Here is an 18,810-nt window from a genome sequence, read left to right as displayed (position 1 = left end):
GCACCTCCCTCCAAACTATTTCCTGGATCACTCTTGTCTCTTCTTACAACTTCCACTGCATGGTCAACATCCTGCCTTTGCTGAAAGTCTTTTTAAACAAGTCTACCCTTTTACCTCTTACTGACATCACATTCAGTCTTCACCTGGTACACCCACTTGTTGTACAATACCTTCTTCCCTGGTGGAAGTTCTGCCAGCTTCCACTTGCTCGAACTTTCATCTTGCAAGATTTTTTCATAACTCTGTGGTTCTTCAACATCTGTCTGTGGAACTGTAGGAATGAGTGCCCCAGACCCACTTTCCTATTCATTTCCATCACAGCCCTGCACTGTGGCCTATGGTAGATTTCCTACCACATTCAAAGTCCCTGAATCCAATATCAAGTCTTCAACAGAACTATAAACTGCCAACAATAGTGCATCTCATGATTCTTCAGATACCATATTCGCGCTATCATTCTCCATTTTCGTAGGATTCCTGCAGTTCTTCTTTATGTGGTCATCCTTGCCACAATTCCAACAGGTTGTCTGCTTACTAAACTTTAATTTTGATCTTCCTATACTTGAGTTCCTGTCATGCTGTCTCCCTCTGAAATCAATATTCAGTGCCGAAATCGAATCCGAGACCTCGCCAGAATCTTTCCTGCGAACTTCCCAGTCAAAATAAAATCACGAATATCATCGTATTTCAGTTTAGATTTATCTGCAGAACTGCTAACTGTTATCCTCATGACTTCCCAACTATCTGACAATAAAGCCAACAAGATCAGTGCACATATCTCATCATCAAAATCATCAAAATCAATTGTTGTTCAAAATCAATTTCTACAGACGACAATTGATTTATGATATTATTGAAATCATTTAGCTGTTGAGCAATAGAAACACTTTTTCGCCATCTTCAAGTTGAATAACTTCTTCATCAAATGCACCTTGTTATTTACCAATGGTTTTTCATACATACCTGATACTGCAGTCATTCTTTCTTTGACGACGATGTGTGCAACAGACCTCAATAGGATCAATTGAATAACCCCCAGAACTTGTCGATCCAACAAATTTCATTCAGCCACATCCATCCTTTCAGGTCTTTTTTCCAATAACGGAAGATGAAGTTTCTTCCCATAAAGATAATCTTTTATCGGCATTCTCCAATAACCAAAATTTGTGCTATCAAATTTCTCGATCCTTGAAACATTTACTTCATCTGCAACCATAATTCTTCCTTAGATCCGAACAAAGCTCTGCTACCAATTGTTATTTCGGGATCTATATACCAATAGTTGATGTGGTATATCTATAAATCAAACAGTAGAACGATCGACGAAGCGAAAAAATAGAACGAGAAAAATTCATAGCAGAAAACAGTAACATAGCGGATCACACAGATTTACGTGGTTCGACAAATTGCCTACGTCCACGGAGTTGCAGAGGATTTTACTACTTGAGGAAATTCGTTGTTCTCTATCTTCTTCTCTCTCTGTTCTTTTCTCTCTACACCTAGATACACCGAAAAAACTCTAGACCGAGATACACCGAAGAAGAAACACGTACAAGAGAAATAAACCCAATTTCTCTTCTGCCACAAGTCACCAAGAAGAAGCATATGGAGAACAATCTTCTTCTTCTTCCTCTACCGCAAGTAACTACTCCTCCTTGCACTTCTTTTCCACTGTCCCTTGGAGACCTTCCTCTATCCTGAGGAAACCGAAGGAGAACACCAAAAAGGTCTATCGTGACTTCTCAACCCAAGGAGAGCCATCCGAAACTTTTATCCGAAACTTTGAAGCTGGCTGAAGCGAAGCTTCGCTTCGCGACAGCGCGGTTCTGGCGGAAGCGGGAGTCGAGAGCGGGAGAAGGAGGCGTAGATCGGGCTCCAACTTAACATTTTTAGGCTCCACTTGAGGCGGTTTTTTGACTGTTTGTTTGTGGGGAAAATTGCTGACAAAAATAGCATTTGGTTAGTTGAAATGTTTGGCTTTTTTCTTTTTTTTTCAGTAATTTGCTTTTGTGAAATTGTTTTTGGGATAAAATAATAGAAGTGGTAGTCAAGAAAGCAGCTTTAAAACATTTATGACATCAAAACTAGAAAAAACATACGTCTCCCTAAATAGAGTCTTAACATTGGAGGAAGTAATCATATATCTATAGCAAAGTGAGGGGCTACTAGTTCTAGCATGTAGTTTAATAATAAAATGGATCTTTAATTTTTCTTTTTTTTTACTCCTTTATACATTGATGAATTTTCCCATAATTGTTCAAAAAAGAATTAAATTCAACTTCAACCAATCTAATTTCTTAAAATAAATTTTTTACCATTGTCATCATTTTCCTCTCATTTTTGAGATTTATTCCCACCCTTTGTGCCTCTTTCCGATACAGCTGGTTTTAAACCTTCCTCTTGATGTAAGATTGGCAACCTATGCCACTAAATCGCTCTATGTAGTGTTGGCCTAGCTATAATGGTAGAATGAGCTCAAATGGACTTCATAGGGTCTGTCGGCCAGCTTAGTTGTAACAATCCATTTCAATATACACCGCCATATTGCTTCGTCGACCTTACAATATTGATTTTTTTTTTTTTTTAATTTTGATCTGCACCATTATAACACTATAAGGTGGGCTGACCTGGCAATATCAGTCAGGAGATCATCACCTCAACAATGCACGTACATCATTACCTTGTTACAATCATGCTTTTCCTCTTTTTTATCCCCCTCTTCACGTGATATCCTTTACTACAAAGCATCATCATATAACTAGCTTGCTTACAAAATTTATGACAGCTTGATTATGAAGAGATGAACATAACTATGCATGCTTCAACATTTGGTTCATTACATTAGGCGCATCAATCAAAGAAATATTCATGTTTTATCATGATGTATTGTCATAATTATTGCTATATTATAACATTGGAATCTCTATAAATATGCTTAACTGAGTAGCATGATGTTTTTGCATGGACTAGCTCATGATAAGATATAACGCGTGCAATGTTTACTTCACAAGCAAAGGTATAAACAAAGGATAAATCATCTACTTTGTGGTATGTTGGTTTCATAAGCTAAGATCATATGGTATACAAACTGTATCATCCTTTTGTCATGATCGTCAAGTGATTTTTCTACCATTTTCATTCACATATCACTTGCACATGAAAAAGTAACATGTTCATATGAAATATTAAGATCCACCTATCTCAAGGCTTTAAATTGCTTAACTTGAATAGCTCTCACTTTTAACTCCATAACTCGGTCTTGTTATGTTTTCTTAAAACAACTCCTATATTAAGTAATTAAATTCAGTATAATATTTATTTACAAAGTTTAAACCTTCTTACCCTTATTTTAGTTACCCAATCAAGCCTTAGGGTTTCCATAACCCTTAGTCAACCGATACATAACCCTCAGGTTAACAGTTATGCTCGTCTATAAGATATTATACATTTGCATAATTATTAAGAAAATCTATTATGTTGTGTTATTCCTTTTCGTTTTTACCTATTATGAGTATCTTATTTTAATTATAGTTTTAATTATTGTTTGGGCACCTTTTGAGAAGCTGATAGGTTGTTCTTATGTACAGCCTTTGCGACTGAAACACTACACTAAAAATCTCCCTTGCATTTCTTCATTGTGTTCCATGTATTCCTCTCTATTGTTATTCATGTTGAGATCTTCCGTTTCTGCTTCAGCCAATTTTGGGTTTCTATTACTCATTATAATCATATATCACGTTTACTTATTTAGCTCATTTACCCCTTAATTGCTTTCTTGTATTTGAAACTATGAGCTTAAAATACTCCCCGAATTGAATTGTCATTATCACCAACATTAGTATTGCCATTCAAATCAGCCTTCTTAAACCTATACAAGTCCTTTGAAATGATTTTTGAATTTGAAATTTTTGAAATATTTCCTCCTTTATGCTCCTCCACATTACCACTTATGTATGCGCATCACTACTTATTTAGATCAGGCAACTTGATTATTGACCTCTTTAATCTGTCTTGATGCTTGATTCGAAACAGTTTTCTATTTCCTTGCCTATTCCAACTGAGCCAAAGCATTATTTTTAATCTCCTGACTATGCATTCTTTTTAATCGTCACCTGGATTTTGTTTACCAATTCTTTATCTTCTAATTTTAAGCATTTTGGTATACCAACAATGTCAGAAATTTGGACAAGAAATATTTCCTTGAACAAAGCATCCTTTTGTAGTGTTTATTCATGGATATGAGCTTGCCAATAATTCATCTAATAACCTCAACGGCTTCATAGTTTCAATAACGAAAGGTAATCATTGACTCGTATTGCTGACCAACATTATCTACATTTTTTCTGCTAGTGGCTCCTATACTTTCATTTCACCCATTAATCATTGAAGTAACTTCTTAAAATTTCTTGCATATGATATGAACCAGAGCCAAAAATCAGTGAACAAATTGCAAGAAATATGTGGAACAACTCAAATTAGGGCTACCAAATATTTTATTTCAAATCACCAAGCACCATCACTCAAATACATAAAAGTAAGTGCCTAAGATTCGAGAGGTAAACGATTCCTCACAAACCCTAACCCTAACGCCTACAATTCAAGAAGTAGGTGATCTCTCCCAAAACCCTAATTCTAAGACTCAAGACAATAATCTCATGCATGCCCTAACTTTAACCTATTAAGCCTAATTTTTCTTCCAAACAATAATAAATAACAAAAGACTAAATTGCTTATAGGCACTGATATAACATTACTCCCCTAAAAAAAAATATATTCTCCTCAAGGTGGAAGAGAGAAAGTTGTTGTTGGATCCAATCGTATGGCTCCCCACACGGCATTTTCATCTGACAATCTTTTCCATTTAATCATTAATTCATAGGGACCCTCATCAGTTTGAAATACGGTCATGTTCATATTCTTTGGCCATATCCGAATCTATTGGTCCCCCGACTTCAAGTTAATTTGGGAGAATGCCGCAACCCCAACCAAATCATCCAATAATTCAGCAATCATCAGTTTTTCCGCGAACTCTACATCAATCTTTTACATGCTATATAACTCGATTAAGAATCCTAACCCTATGCCTTGAATTGACCTCACCATGGTCTTGAGCGTCACCAAAATCTTGCACAAATTGGGTTCACCGTGAAGCACCACCATCTTGTGTCCCTTTTGAATACTTTGCAGTGTCAAAATTAGACCGTTACAAACTCTCCTGCTCGTCTCGACTTATCCCGTTCCGTTCTCATCATTACACTTGAATCACCTTCCACCCGGAAGGGTGCAACAACAAAGGACACAACCACGGTTGGATGCAACCCTCAACTTCAATTCGAGAGGTGGGCAATCTCTCTCTCCTAAAACCCTAATCCTAAGAATCAGGACCACAATTTCATGCATGCCCTTATCCTAACCTATTAAGCCCTATTTATACCAAACAATAATAAATAACAAAAGACTAAATTGCTTGTAGGCACCGGTGTAACAAAGGACTTTTTGAGAATGTCTGTAAGGATCTCTGCCTAGGAAAAGAAGCATCTTCCTACCTTTTTAGCATATTAACCATTTCATCATTTTTCTAAATAAAAAATCAGAAGCATCGAGAAATTCAAAGCTTTGCAAAGATTTTTTGTCTTCCTCTATAGATTTAAGGACAGACATAACAATCTTACAATTTTTATCTCTCTTGGTGAAACAGGACAACAACTCTCTTATTCCTTCTCCATCCATACTAGAAAAAATAACGTTTCTACATTTTTTTTTTGTTTTAATTCATTCTTAGCCCATACAGTTGGAAGAAATGTAACAACTAGGTTACCTCTATGTTTGTAGCTAGGATGATGAGAGTGACAGTCAAGATGGTTCCTAGGAGATCAAACCACCTCATAAAAAAATCTATCGTTTTTTTCTTTTTATATTATCATAATTTTGGTAATGACCTTTTTTTGAAGATTCTTTACAAGCCCTCTTAATCCCTTTTTTTCATACCTCTCAGAATGAGTAATTATTAGAGAATATTATCCATCTATCTTCCTCAAGAGTTGGGCAATGAGAAGGGATGGGCAAGCTATTGACTTTAGCAAATATGAGCTAATTAAGCTCGAGGTTAGATTAAATTTGAGGCTTAAGTGTGGAGTTCCTTTTTGTTTAACAAGAAAACTAAGTATAAAGTCAGGCGCTAAAACAAATACATATTTAAGTTCAATGCAAGTATATTTTCAATGGATACTCTTCATCTATATCATCATTAGGAGGGGACTTTAAGGTTTTTTATATTGTTTATATGACTTTTATCTGTTTTATGAAGATTCCAGAGATCTACTCGGACTTCGATATTGGAGGAAAGACCTTAGGTGATATTAGGGGAACCGTTTGTTTGGCTAGACTGAGGCAACCAACGATAATTTTAACAACAATTTTATAAAGTGGATTATGACTAGCTTGAGGCTTCTACTTTGTTCATAATGAGGGATACCCTTATCAACAAAGGCTTCAATATCTTAATCTGTCATCAACTGGCTTATAATGATTTATACTCTTATGATGATGTACACTGTGCTGATTAACAATATCTACTCTAGGAGCTTACCTTAATGGATGCTATTTGTCATATTGTAAAAGAATCTATTTGATTACTAACTTCATAAAATTTAGCCCTAATGTTGTTAAATATCACATTTATCATTTTTTTTTGGGTCCAAGTTCTCTTGGCTTTTGAGGATCCATGATGAAAATATGCAATGACAATCATGCAACTAATAGGATGTGCAACCTAAATGGAATGATATAAATAAATTATTATGCTGACAATCGAAATTAAACACATGCAGGAATCATGTTCAATTACTATGAACTTAGTTCATGTAAAAGAAGACAATATTCAATTCAACTAAGTTTAGTTCATATCATATGGTTTGCACCATTTAAGCTTTAATCCCAAGATAATTTACTTACTCTAAATATAAAGCTGAGATAATTCACCCCAATTTATTTTAGTAGTGATAAGCTTTTAATGGACAGTCTGCTCTTGGGTATGTGGAATTTCTTTGGTATAGTTCGAAGCATTACACGAGACATAATTTAATCCAGACTTCTAAGCTAAAGATTATACCTTTTAGAAGCTCAATCAAAACTCTGTTTTCCACAAATTGTGCTTCTATGGAGGCTAGATATTCTTGATGATGCATTAGGAATGTCTCGTTATCTGGAAGGGAGTAGATGTCATGCTAAACTATTTTCCTCACACTTGGTGGATGATGCTTAGTTTAAAGGGGTTTGAAGTGGCAAATGGTAGCTAGAGGCAGTCAACTGTTGCTCAGAGTGTGGTCAACAAAAGCATTGACAATATTCAATGAATGCTATAGGATTTTGCAAGGACTAGTTGGAGTTACTAAAAAATAGTGTAATATAGAAATGCAAGGTACAAGTCATAGCAAAGGCATATGGAAGGAGGATAGTCTTTTATGTGGAACTAATTAGGAACTCATGGGCTTCCCTCTGATACTAAAATTGGTGCAATATGGCGTAGGAGGAATCACTAAGACTATAGAAATACAATTGGGTGTTTTTTTTTTTTTTTGACCAAGTTACAAAGATGTAGTTTTTTTTTTAGAACCGTGGAAATTGAAACTTTGATCTGCTTCAATATGTCCAGCTAAAATTATATTTGAAATTTTAGATTTTTGAATAATGGTTTATCAGGATTGGCGTGGTTTTATGTGAAGGAAAATAGGAGAATTTTCAAGGATGTCGATATAGGAAGAGGGGGGGGGGGGGGGGGGGGGGGGGGAGGGGAAGAGAGTTTAGAATGAGAGAAGCAAATTAAGAAGAAATTTAGGAGAGAATTTAGGAGAGGGACAAAGGATGAAACAAAGAAAACTAATCTGAAACATGAGAAGAGAAATTGCAAGGGAGAAGAAGCGTCGTAAGGGGCAAAATTTGAGAGGGGAGGAGGGAGAGAGCAAAATTGGAGAATTAGAAGGTAGTGAGAGAGATGTCAATAAGTCGGAAAAAAAAATCAAATACACCTATCCAGCATAATAAGTCTAAGAGGCCTCTTTTTATTGAACAAAAGGCCCTTAGGACATTTTCAAAATATCCCTAATCCATTTGAGTTTTAAATAGTTTAAATGCTAACAGTTTTAGGACAACTAATTAAATCAAAACTATAATCAATCTTGCCAATGATCTTGCACATGCATCTTAATCAGATGGTCCCTTGAAGGTGCAATAATTTTAACATGTAAACTAATATGTTATTTATTATCATTGAATAATTTAATTAAATTCTTGCTTAACTTTTTACCAAAATTTTTTAATGATATAATAATTTATAGACAATTAATATTTGACTACAAAATTTTCTACCCTTGGAAAATATTCAACCATATTATAGTCATCTTAGTTAAAATTTTTAATTAATTATGTGGTTGCTCTGTATAATTCAAGAATATAAAGATTGTTCTTTAAGGATATGTTTATGTCATTCAGTACCGAATGTCTTATTCTAATGTATACCTACCATGTGTTGTCCAAAATCATGCACAACAGTCAGGAATGTGGTTCACCAGCAATATTCCAAATGGCTAATGATTGTTGAAATTTTCTAGAAGGTAGTCAGTGTAGCAAGCCAACTGCTGCAAGTTTAATCACGAGATCAAACCTAATATATGTTGAACATATATTTTCATTACTATAATTAATAATGCAATGTGGATGCATCATCAGATACTCGTACATAAAGCCTTTGAACTTTCTTAAGCTAAATTTCTATGGTAACATCCAAACACATGAAAGTATATTAATAACTCTAAATACACATCTATTCTTACATAAATCTGTCTAATGTAGAACCTAAAAATTTCATATATTTTATCAGTAAATATCAATAAGCCAAAATAGAACACCAATACCCTAGCATGCTATTCATAAATGCACAAACAAAGTGATATCTGTGCCAAGAAACTGTACCCATATTCTCATATCACATAATATGGGCAAAGTAAGAGGTGATGAATTATGAGCTGTGTCCTGCTACGCTCATATCATTGTGATTACGCCAGACTTAATTTTTCAATTACATTCACATTTGCTAGCATTTAGAATCATATAATGTGGAGGAATTAAAATTATGTAACTGTTTTAGTATATGCAGCAGTTCAAATATGTGTTAGTATTTATATTAACTCAAATCGTAGGTCATTCTATTTTGCACCCATGACTTATTTCTTTTAATATTGATACATGAAATAACATTTGGTTAGACGTATTTTTGAATGCCCAACATCCCATTTCCTCTGCAAAAGTTAAACCAGAATGGTAGAATCGTCATTATGATGCCCATCAGCTACTTTTCCTTAAAAAAGGAGCAATCATTGAATAATTACTTAAACACCCTCTCTAAAAAGAGGTTATTTCTTTCTACCCCCCTTCATAAAAATAGAGTCCATTCATCTTATATCATATCCCTATTGTCATGATACCATCTTATTAATGCTCTTGCCACAAGTGCTTTTTCTCTCAATCATTTGAGTTACGTTCATCAACTTACTATCTTATGGAGCATTTCAAGTAAGACACCCTCAGACTCCACTTATGGATATAAATATATAGCTTTTTTTTTCCATGTATGGTGGAAACCATGGCCTCAATATACCCCTCAGTACTCCTATCCTAAGCCAGCTTTAATTACATAGAACCGTTCCTTAATTATCATCTTCATCAACCATTTCACCTATCCAGAGTGAGCTCACTATCTTGTAGTTAGCATTATTGTCGTGCCATCCATGCACTTGTAATTAATAAATTTACTAATAAATTTCATCATTAACTTTGTATTTTAACTTCAAAAGTTTATTTACAAATGAATCCTTGTTTATTATTTAATATCCACACTAGGATTTATTTGGCTTATGCATTTTGTTATATGATTTTGTTTAGTTGATTTGATTTTGCAGACAAGAGGCTGGTCAATTGAAGGATTACTGAAATTAAGGAACATGTTTGGTTATGGTGACATCTGGAATGCTGCAGGGGCATATAGTTGGGACCATACAACTGAGATGAGTGCTGGGCTGTCCTTACCCAGATTTAAATCACTATCAACTCCTCTAAGCGCTCGTGTCAACCTCATTACGCAAGATTGGTTGAAGTTTTCATCCTATAAAGAGCATCTACTTGGCCTTTCATTTGGTTTGGTTTCCACGATTCGTCATGATTTGACTTACAGTCTCACATGGCGTCACTTAACAGATCCCTCTCACATGTCATCCTTATCAGTAAGAAGGCAGCTAGGACATAGTCTTCTTTCATCTCTAAAGTATTCATATAAGCTTGATCGGAGAAATTCGATTATCAGGCCTACGAAAGGTTATGCTTTTCGCTCTTCATCTCAAGTTGGTGGCCTTGGACCTGATGGTAATCTTTTGAGATATATAAGACAGGTATGACAACACTCCCTACTTGGCATGTATTCGACTCTTTTATTTCAATTTCTTTTTATGTTACCATGTAATACATTTCCATTCGTGACAATCTAGTATTAATTTTGATAATTTTGCAATGTAAGGGAGAGTTGAGGACAATGTGATAGATTTTATTTTTTAAAAATTGCCAAGGAGAAGAGATTGAGCCTATAACCGAGGGTTGCATCAAGTTGAGTTCGAGTGAGCCAGCATGAATTCAAAATAAGAAAAAGTTGATTTGACTCGAGTTAAGTTCAAGTACAATTAAAAACTATTCTCTTAATTATAAAATCCAAATTCTAAAATTGTAAAATAAAAATAAAGATGCTTATACGTAAATACAAACATCTATAATGTAGGCATGTATTTATTCAAAATAGAGGTCTTGAGTTTGAGTAATGGAAGTAGCTTATCTTAAATGCAGGTGTATGGTTGTGTAAATCACTCTCTTCAGATCCTTCATTGACTGGAGCTCGTTGCGTAGGGTTACTAGTTAATGAGATGCTAGGATAGGTGCAACATAAATATAGTTAGGAGGAATTTGATGAAAATTAGATGGACATCAAGGACAAGAGTGGCCACTCAAACATAAAAAAAGAAGGAATTATTCAAAAAACCTACTTTGTACATTCATAATATGAGCTTAAATAGGGTATTTCAATATTTTACACATAAACCATTAGACTTCTTCAATATTCTCCTTTTTATGCCCTAAATAAGGTTTATTTCTCAATACTCCATCCACTAAGCCCATCTTGTCACATAACCTAGACAAATTTAATGAAATATGTTCTTTAGTGAGGCAGACAACCACTTGCTCTCCAGTGGCTGCATGACTTAGCTCCAACAACTTGTTATTCAACTTTTACTTGTTGAAGAATCTATCAATCTCCACATATTTGGTTCTATCGTGTTGTGCCAAGTTGTTGGCAATGTTGATTGCTGACTTATTGTCGCACCCCAACTTCATTTGGGTTTCTTGGTCCACCTGGAGCTTGACTAACAAGGTTCTCATCCACATCATCTCCTCAACTCCTATGGCCATGGTCTTGTACTTTGCCTCTGCTGTGGACCTTGCTATTAGAGACACTTTCTTGCTCTTCCAAGGGACCAAGTTGCCCCCTACGAACATGCAATGTTTTGAGGTGGATCTTCTGTCATCTATCAACTAGCCCAATCAGCGTCACAAAAGCCTTCAATCTCTACATGTCTATTGTTCTTGAAAGTCAACCTCTTCCCTAGTGCTCTCTTTAAGTACCTCAGAACTTGATAAATTGCATCCATATGACCCTTCCTTGGATCATGCATGTAGCGGCTCACCATGCTCACTGCAAAAGATTTGTCAAATCGAGTGTGACATAGATAGATCAGACAACCCATCAATCTATGACACCTCTCACGATCAACTGGTTTTCCTGCCGTTGCGCTCAGCTTGGTCTTCTGGTCAATTGGAGAGACTGCAGATTTGCACCCAAACATGCTAGTTTCTGTAAGGAGATCTAGTACATACTTCTCTAGGGCAAGACCATCCTCTTAAGTCCACGGGTAGTTTCAATCCCAAGAATGTATCTGAACTATCCAAGATCCTTCACTTCAAATTCATTGCCCAGTTTTACATTTAGTTAGGTAATCTTTGTTTCATTATTACTGGTGATAATGATGCCATCAACATATACAACAAGTATAGTGGTGCGACCTTCTCGTTGTCGAAAGAACGCTATATGATATATATTGATTTGCTGCTATCTCATGCTCACAAACATGCCAGTTTCTGTAAGGAGATCTAGTACATACTTCTCTAGGGCAAGACCATCCTCTTAAGTCCACGGGTAGTTTCAATCCCAAGAATGTATCTGAACTATCCAAGATCCTTCACTTCAAATTCATTGCCCAGTTTTACATTTAGTTAGGTAATCTTTGTTTAATTATCACTGGTGACAATGATGCCATCAGATATACAACAAGTATAGTGGTGTGACCTTCTCGTTGTCGAAAGAACGCTATATGATATGTATTGATTTGCTGCTATCTCATGCTCACCACAGCCTTTCTAAAATTATTAAACTAGACTTGAGGAGACTGCTTCAAGCCATACAGTGACTTTTGAGCCCGCACAACTTGCCCATTGTTTGAATTGTACTGAATCCTAATGGCATATATCCATATATACCTCATTCAATAACTGACTGTGAAGAAATGCATTCTTCACATCAAGTTGGTGTAACCTCCACCCACCATTCAGTGTCAGTGGAACCAACGTCATCACTGTGCTTATCTTTTTTACTGGTGTAAAGGTTTTATCATAGCTAATGCCATATGTCTAACTATATCTTTTCGCCACCAGTCGTGGTTTGTGCGCTTCACCTTCGCTTTTGGAGTTTATTTCACTATAAAAATCCACTTGCACCCAACTTCTTTTTTCCTTACTCATAGTGGCACCATCTCTCATATTTGGTTTTTAACGAGAGCTCTAAGCTCTTCATGCATAGCCACTTTCCACTTGTGATTCTCATTAGCAGCATGCCAACACTTGGATATAGAGGGAGTGTCTAAAGATGCAACTAATGCTCTATGTGAATGTGATATATTATAATATGAAACAAAATTAGCAATGTCATGCTCCCGCCCAAATGATCGGGAAGATGTCCAACATTACTGCTAGAGATCCTCCTTAAAGTTGGGGGGTTAGTAGAAGGAGGAATCGTATGTTCTGGGCGTTTTGAGTCGAAGTGGATGGTGTTGGTGTATTAGGAGTCGGGGAAGATTGTGATAAGGGACTAGCTCACACAAGTGACACTGCAGACACCGTTCCCTCATGTTGCTTCTTTCTTCATGTATATACCCTTAGCTCATATTCAGCCTGAATCCCATCTCTTCTGGGTTCACTCTTCTCATTTTTCGGTTCCTCAACTGATTCATACCATGTCACAAGAAAAACATTGCTCCCATGTGTACCACTCTCTCATCATTGCCACTCTCTCTCCATTGCCTCATTTCTCCAATATCTGGCAAGGCACCGAAGGATGAGGTTAACCCTTGAGAGTAGTATGGTTCAAATTCTCTAAAGTACACATCTATGCTCACAAATAGTCTCTTCTATATTGGGCTCAAACAGACATACCCCTTATGGGTAGCAGAATAACCTATGAACACACATTCCACAGATCTGGGATTCAGCTTCCCTCTTGATGATCTGTTATCCTTCACAAAACATACACATCTAAACACCTTCAATGGGAAGATCCTGCTATTATCTTATTTCAACTTCAAATAAGGAGACTTTCAATCCAACACCCTTAAGAGTATTCTGCTGATCAATTGAGTAACTGTCAAAACTATTTGCCCTCATAAATGCTTTGGGACATTCATTGTGATCATTATGCTTCAGATTACCTATAGAAGGTATCCATTTTTTTCTTTCTGCTACTCTATTTTGTGTCGGTGTGTATGGACATCTGGTTTGATGTTGTATTCCTTGGGCTGACAAATATTTCCCAAATGTTTTGTTGGTATACTTTGTGTCATTATCAGATTTCAATTCTATAACTACTGCATTGAATTGAGTTTGGATTGCCTTGTAAAAGTCTTTAAAGCAATAAAACACCCCACCATTATTTTTCACTAAGTATAACCTAGTTGCATGATAAAAACAATCAATAAAGGTGAAAATATCAATAATCATTCATAGAACTTGTAGCATATGATCCCCAAATATCAAAATGTATCAAGTTAAAAATATCAAAAATCTTATTCTCATAATTGATATAAGAGCTATTAGTAAGCTTACCGAACTCACAAACATCATAAAACAACTTCTGTTTATTTGCCCTTTCATACAAAAAAGGATACAACTGACTCGATAAATTAAAATAAGTGTCACATGCGTTTGTGATATAGCAACAACACATTCTCCACACTCCTAGATTCTCCTACTCCAACACTCTCTAGCATAGATGTTAAAGCAAAGTTCATCTCCCATGGTTAAAGTATCGGAGTCAACTATATCACATTCCAGTCTCTCTTTCTCTCGTAAGATCACCTTAGGAATATAAAAAGAAAGAACACATTTTAGTTGGAGAATAATGACACTAATAGATTAAAGGTTCATTGGAAAAAGATCATGGAAAATATTGGATAAATTTATATAATTGTTATCTTTCACTGTATTCTTACCAACTACAAGTTGTGCTGCATTATCAACAATCTGGATGCTCTTTAGTAAGGGCTGTTAAAAAAGCTCGTCGTTCGCGAATAACTCGTGTTCGGCTCATTAAGTTGCTAGATTTATTCGTTAAGCAAACGAGTCGAACACAAACAAAAGTTTGTCCATTTGTGTTCGGTTTATTTTGACTCGAAATAATTTAAAAATTTTAAAATATAAATTTCTTTGTCATTTTAATATTATATATATATATATATAGTCCTACGTTTACATTTGCCTCGATGTTAGAAATGTAATTTCATAGGAATTGTCTGCAAGTAAAAATCCAAACAAAAAAAATTAAAAAAGGGAAGAATGTCACGTATGAGTGGGACATAGCCGAACAACCCAAAAGCTTTGAAAACAGGAAAATTTGTGTAGTTCCACATCTCTTAGGGAAGTTTTTTTACACTTTTAGAGTAGTTTAAAAACATAAAAGCTCACACGGTTTGTGTGAAAATTTTGGCTTGCGGGCTGAGCTGGGATTGAATTCGAGCTAAAAGCGAGCAAGCAAATGAACAAATTCACACTGCTCACGAACAAACCGAACAATATTGAGCCGAACACGAACACTCTTTACGAGCCTAATTCTAACACAAGACGATTTTGAACAAATGTTAATGCAAACAAACCGAAAAAAAAAAGAATCTCAGCTTGCTCATATTTCGCTCGTTTGCACCCCAATCTCTGGTACTGCTATGGAGTATAAGAAGAAAACTCTCTAGCAATGCCTATCACATGTCGAGATGTACCAGAATCTATTATCCATTCTGATGATCTGTGGTGGAAATAGAGGTAAGAGCATGTGTATCACAAGAACATTTTTCAGAGTGAACATAAGTGACAATGTTACATTCTAATGATGCATGGTTGGAAGCATTCTCAGCCTCATCTCCTGTTGCTTTCTGTTTTCTATCCAAAAACTTTAGACACTCATGATTCTCATTAGTAAAAATCACACCTCTCTCCCTCCCATGCTACCATTCGAATTGCCCGGTAACCCCATTTTCTTAATTTTTGACCACCACGAACACTGCCACAACCTCCACCCTATCCACGTCCACCTGTCTCTTTCTTCTTAGGTGGCCTAGGATAGATCTTACTCAGATGCCCAACTTCAACACAATTATCGTACTTGTGAGTCTCCCTCTAGGCATCTATCATACCTGAGCTCGAGATAGTTAAAGCTGATCGCTCACTCAAAAGTCTATTTGACTCAGAGTGTAGTTTCATCCGACCCTTTTCCTTTATCATTGCAACAATGTTCTCATCCAGTGAAGGGATAATTGCTTGAGCTAGGAGGACATATCTCTTCTGTTCAAAGGATGTGTTTAGATGACCGGAAATGTTTATTTATCATCTATGCAAAGATCTCTTCCTTGCACTCTGGATCGCCATAACTCGATATCGTTGAGAAGTGATCAAGATCTGCCCACATTCTCTCCAATTATATTGAGTACTCCTGAATTGATCAATCACCCTGAACCACTGCTTCTATCTCACGCTGAATATGAAACACCCTAATGTGATTTTCAGTTCCAGCATAAATTCTCTTCAGCTTTGACCAGATATCCTTTACCTTTCGAATGTCATTTACTCAGGATGCAATTGACAGAACCATCGAGTTGAGTAGTCAGGTGTAAATTAAGGTGTGTGTGGTCCTCTCACTTATCCCCCTTAGCATTGTCACTTTTTGACTCGACCCCCTTGAGATATCTCTCTAATTTCTTCTCTATTAAAACAACCTTGATCCGACGTGACCAACTCAGAAAAGTGGCCGGTCCATCTAGTTTCAGATCCATAGGAGGGAGATCTAGTTTCACCTGCGTCGGAACAAGTGCTGAAGTAGCGTCTCCCTAAGAGACATCAGCTCCTTGGATGGGCTCGACCAAAACCTTTAAAACTTCAGAATCGATCTTTTCTGGACTTTTCCAGAAGCTCCAATCTTTTACCTCCCTCACTATCTCTGTCTCCTGACATCCTCAAATCACAAGAATTCAATTCTAAATTGCACATCATATGTGAATTTGATCCTTCACGTATGTACATTGCGATCACGTCTCAAATCTACCATCACGCTGTCCTCCCTGGTTACCGATAATTGCGACAATATCATTTATTGGGGGGGGGGGGGGGGGGGGGCCAACCCCTTTATTGCCTCCTCTCTGATCGAGATTGTGTCTGATCGCGAGGGTTTCTGCCGAATTGCAACTGAATTGCGATCGCGACCACGATTGTGATCCCGTTGTTGACTTCACTGATCCCTTTGTTGCCTTCTCTCTAATCGCGACTGTATCTGATCACGAGGGTTCCTGCCGAATTGTAACTGAATTGCGATCGCGACCATGATCATGATCCCGTTGTTGACTTACCTCTAATTGCAACCGTATCTTTCCAATCAAGCACTTTTCAGAAAACAAGTGCTTAGGTTTGAGATTGGGAATGATCCTATATGCCTCTCCTCGTCGAGCTGCCTTATTTATCTCCTTCTCCGACTTCTTTTGAAGCTTTTTTGCCTTGAACTTCTGCACAAAATCCTTCAATCCTTTACCAGGTACGGCATCGACTAACGGTAGTGAGCGTGACCTCTGTCACAACTTCTTGCTCTTGTGTTTGAGTTGTGGGTCTCTCTGCGCGGATCCTAGCACCGGCTAGGATTAGGCTCTGATACCAAAAATAAGTAATTATTTAAAAAACATACTTTGTACATTTATAATATGACTTAAATAGGGTATTACAATGTTTTACAAATAAACCCCTAGACTTCTTCAATATTCCTTTTTTTTATCAATAGGATGCTAAATTTGGTCCAATTCTCAACAGTAAATCATGCATTTAACTTTAATTTTAACTACAAGGCTTGATGACAATAATGGTACCAACACATGATGTATTTATTCATCTGATACTAATCGTGCTATTTTCCATACGATAGAAAGCCACTTGTTTGTTTTTTTTCTCTGGTTGCACATGATCTTAATTTTACCCTTTCTTACTAATCTATGTAGCTGGACCTGAAACTCTAAACTGGCACTGAGGTACACTATAAACTGAAGGTACAATTGAGGAGAAGGCAGAGTATCGATATGCATTAATGTTTGATTTTCTTCTTAGTTTGCTCTTATTTTTTGGCAACGTATTCCATATCTAGGGAAATAGTCATGTTGATGTGGTTAGCATGGCTTGTACTTGTGGAGAATTGGTTTAGTGTTTCAGTCTATCATTTGCATTGAATTTATGTCACTCTTGGAGAGCTTCTAGTTGGAGATATGAGGTATACAAAATTTTAGGCCGAAATTTAGCTATGAAATTAAATACAACAAAATAGTCCATGAATTGGTGAAGTGGCAAAAATAACGACGTGCATCAAAGTATTAATATCATACAATCGAGAGAGAGAGGTGGGTGAACAAGTTGGCATGGCTTATTGGGAAGATGACGAAGGGTCGTGGGCTGTCAGAGAAGACTATCATAGGCGGATAGCTTGTTGGCTGCAGGGAGAGAATATTGTTATCTCGCAGATTTATATAACAATATTGTTGAAATCAGCCATAAAATATTTTCCACAGAGTTCTCCTTGCAGACATTTTGAATATCTAAGGGAACTGAAGAGGACATGACGAACCAAGGACTCGGAGAACCAAAGAAGGGGAGAGGAAGGGAGGAGTAGGGAAACCGAAGAGGGGAAGTTGAAACGAGCGGTCGGGAACGCAAGGGATGAAATCCCTCTATAAATCGATGAAGTCGACTTGCTTGTAGAGTCAAGCGACTTTGGTGCGAAGGAGAGGACGACACTGCGGTTGGTGCGGGAAGAGGTGTCGTCAACAGGTTAGGGCAGCGACGCTGTGCTCATATATAGAAGAAGGGGAAGTGGGAGGAAGAGAAGTTCGGTACGTGCGCTCAACCGTGCCCTAGCCAACTATTGAAGAAGAGAAGAGGAAGAAAGGAGGAGAAGAGGGTCGGCTTCAAGCAGAAGAAGTGGGAGGAGGAACTTGTGGAACAACTCTAGTGCGTGTAAGGAATTAGATCTCGCGGTCAAAGAGATGACTAGTTCGTATGCGTCAGAGGGGCTTTCAATCGAGAATAAAGGGTGAGTTTGTTTAGTGAAATTATTCTATAAAGATTATATATATATATATATATATA

General features: G+C 36.7%; 1 protein-coding gene across 1 annotated transcript in view; it reads left to right on the top strand.

Annotated features, from left to right (window-relative positions):
• LOC110026059 overlaps window positions 1-18,810 on the top strand; it is a gene marked incomplete at its 5' end in the record, with an annotated part of 60,207 nt that overhangs the window by 10,895 nt on the left and 30,502 nt on the right. Inside the window, 1 exon segment of the mRNA XM_020726834.1 lies at window positions 9,957-10,442. Coding sequence (XP_020582493.1) covers window positions 9,957-10,442 — 486 coding nt within the window.

Source organism: Phalaenopsis equestris, unplaced genomic scaffold (assembly GCF_001263595.1).
Source record: "Phalaenopsis equestris unplaced genomic scaffold, ASM126359v1 Scaffold000347, whole genome shotgun sequence".
Taxonomy (NCBI): Eukaryota; Viridiplantae; Streptophyta; class Magnoliopsida; order Asparagales; family Orchidaceae; genus Phalaenopsis; species Phalaenopsis equestris.
This window is presented reverse-complemented; position numbering and strand designations above follow the sequence as displayed.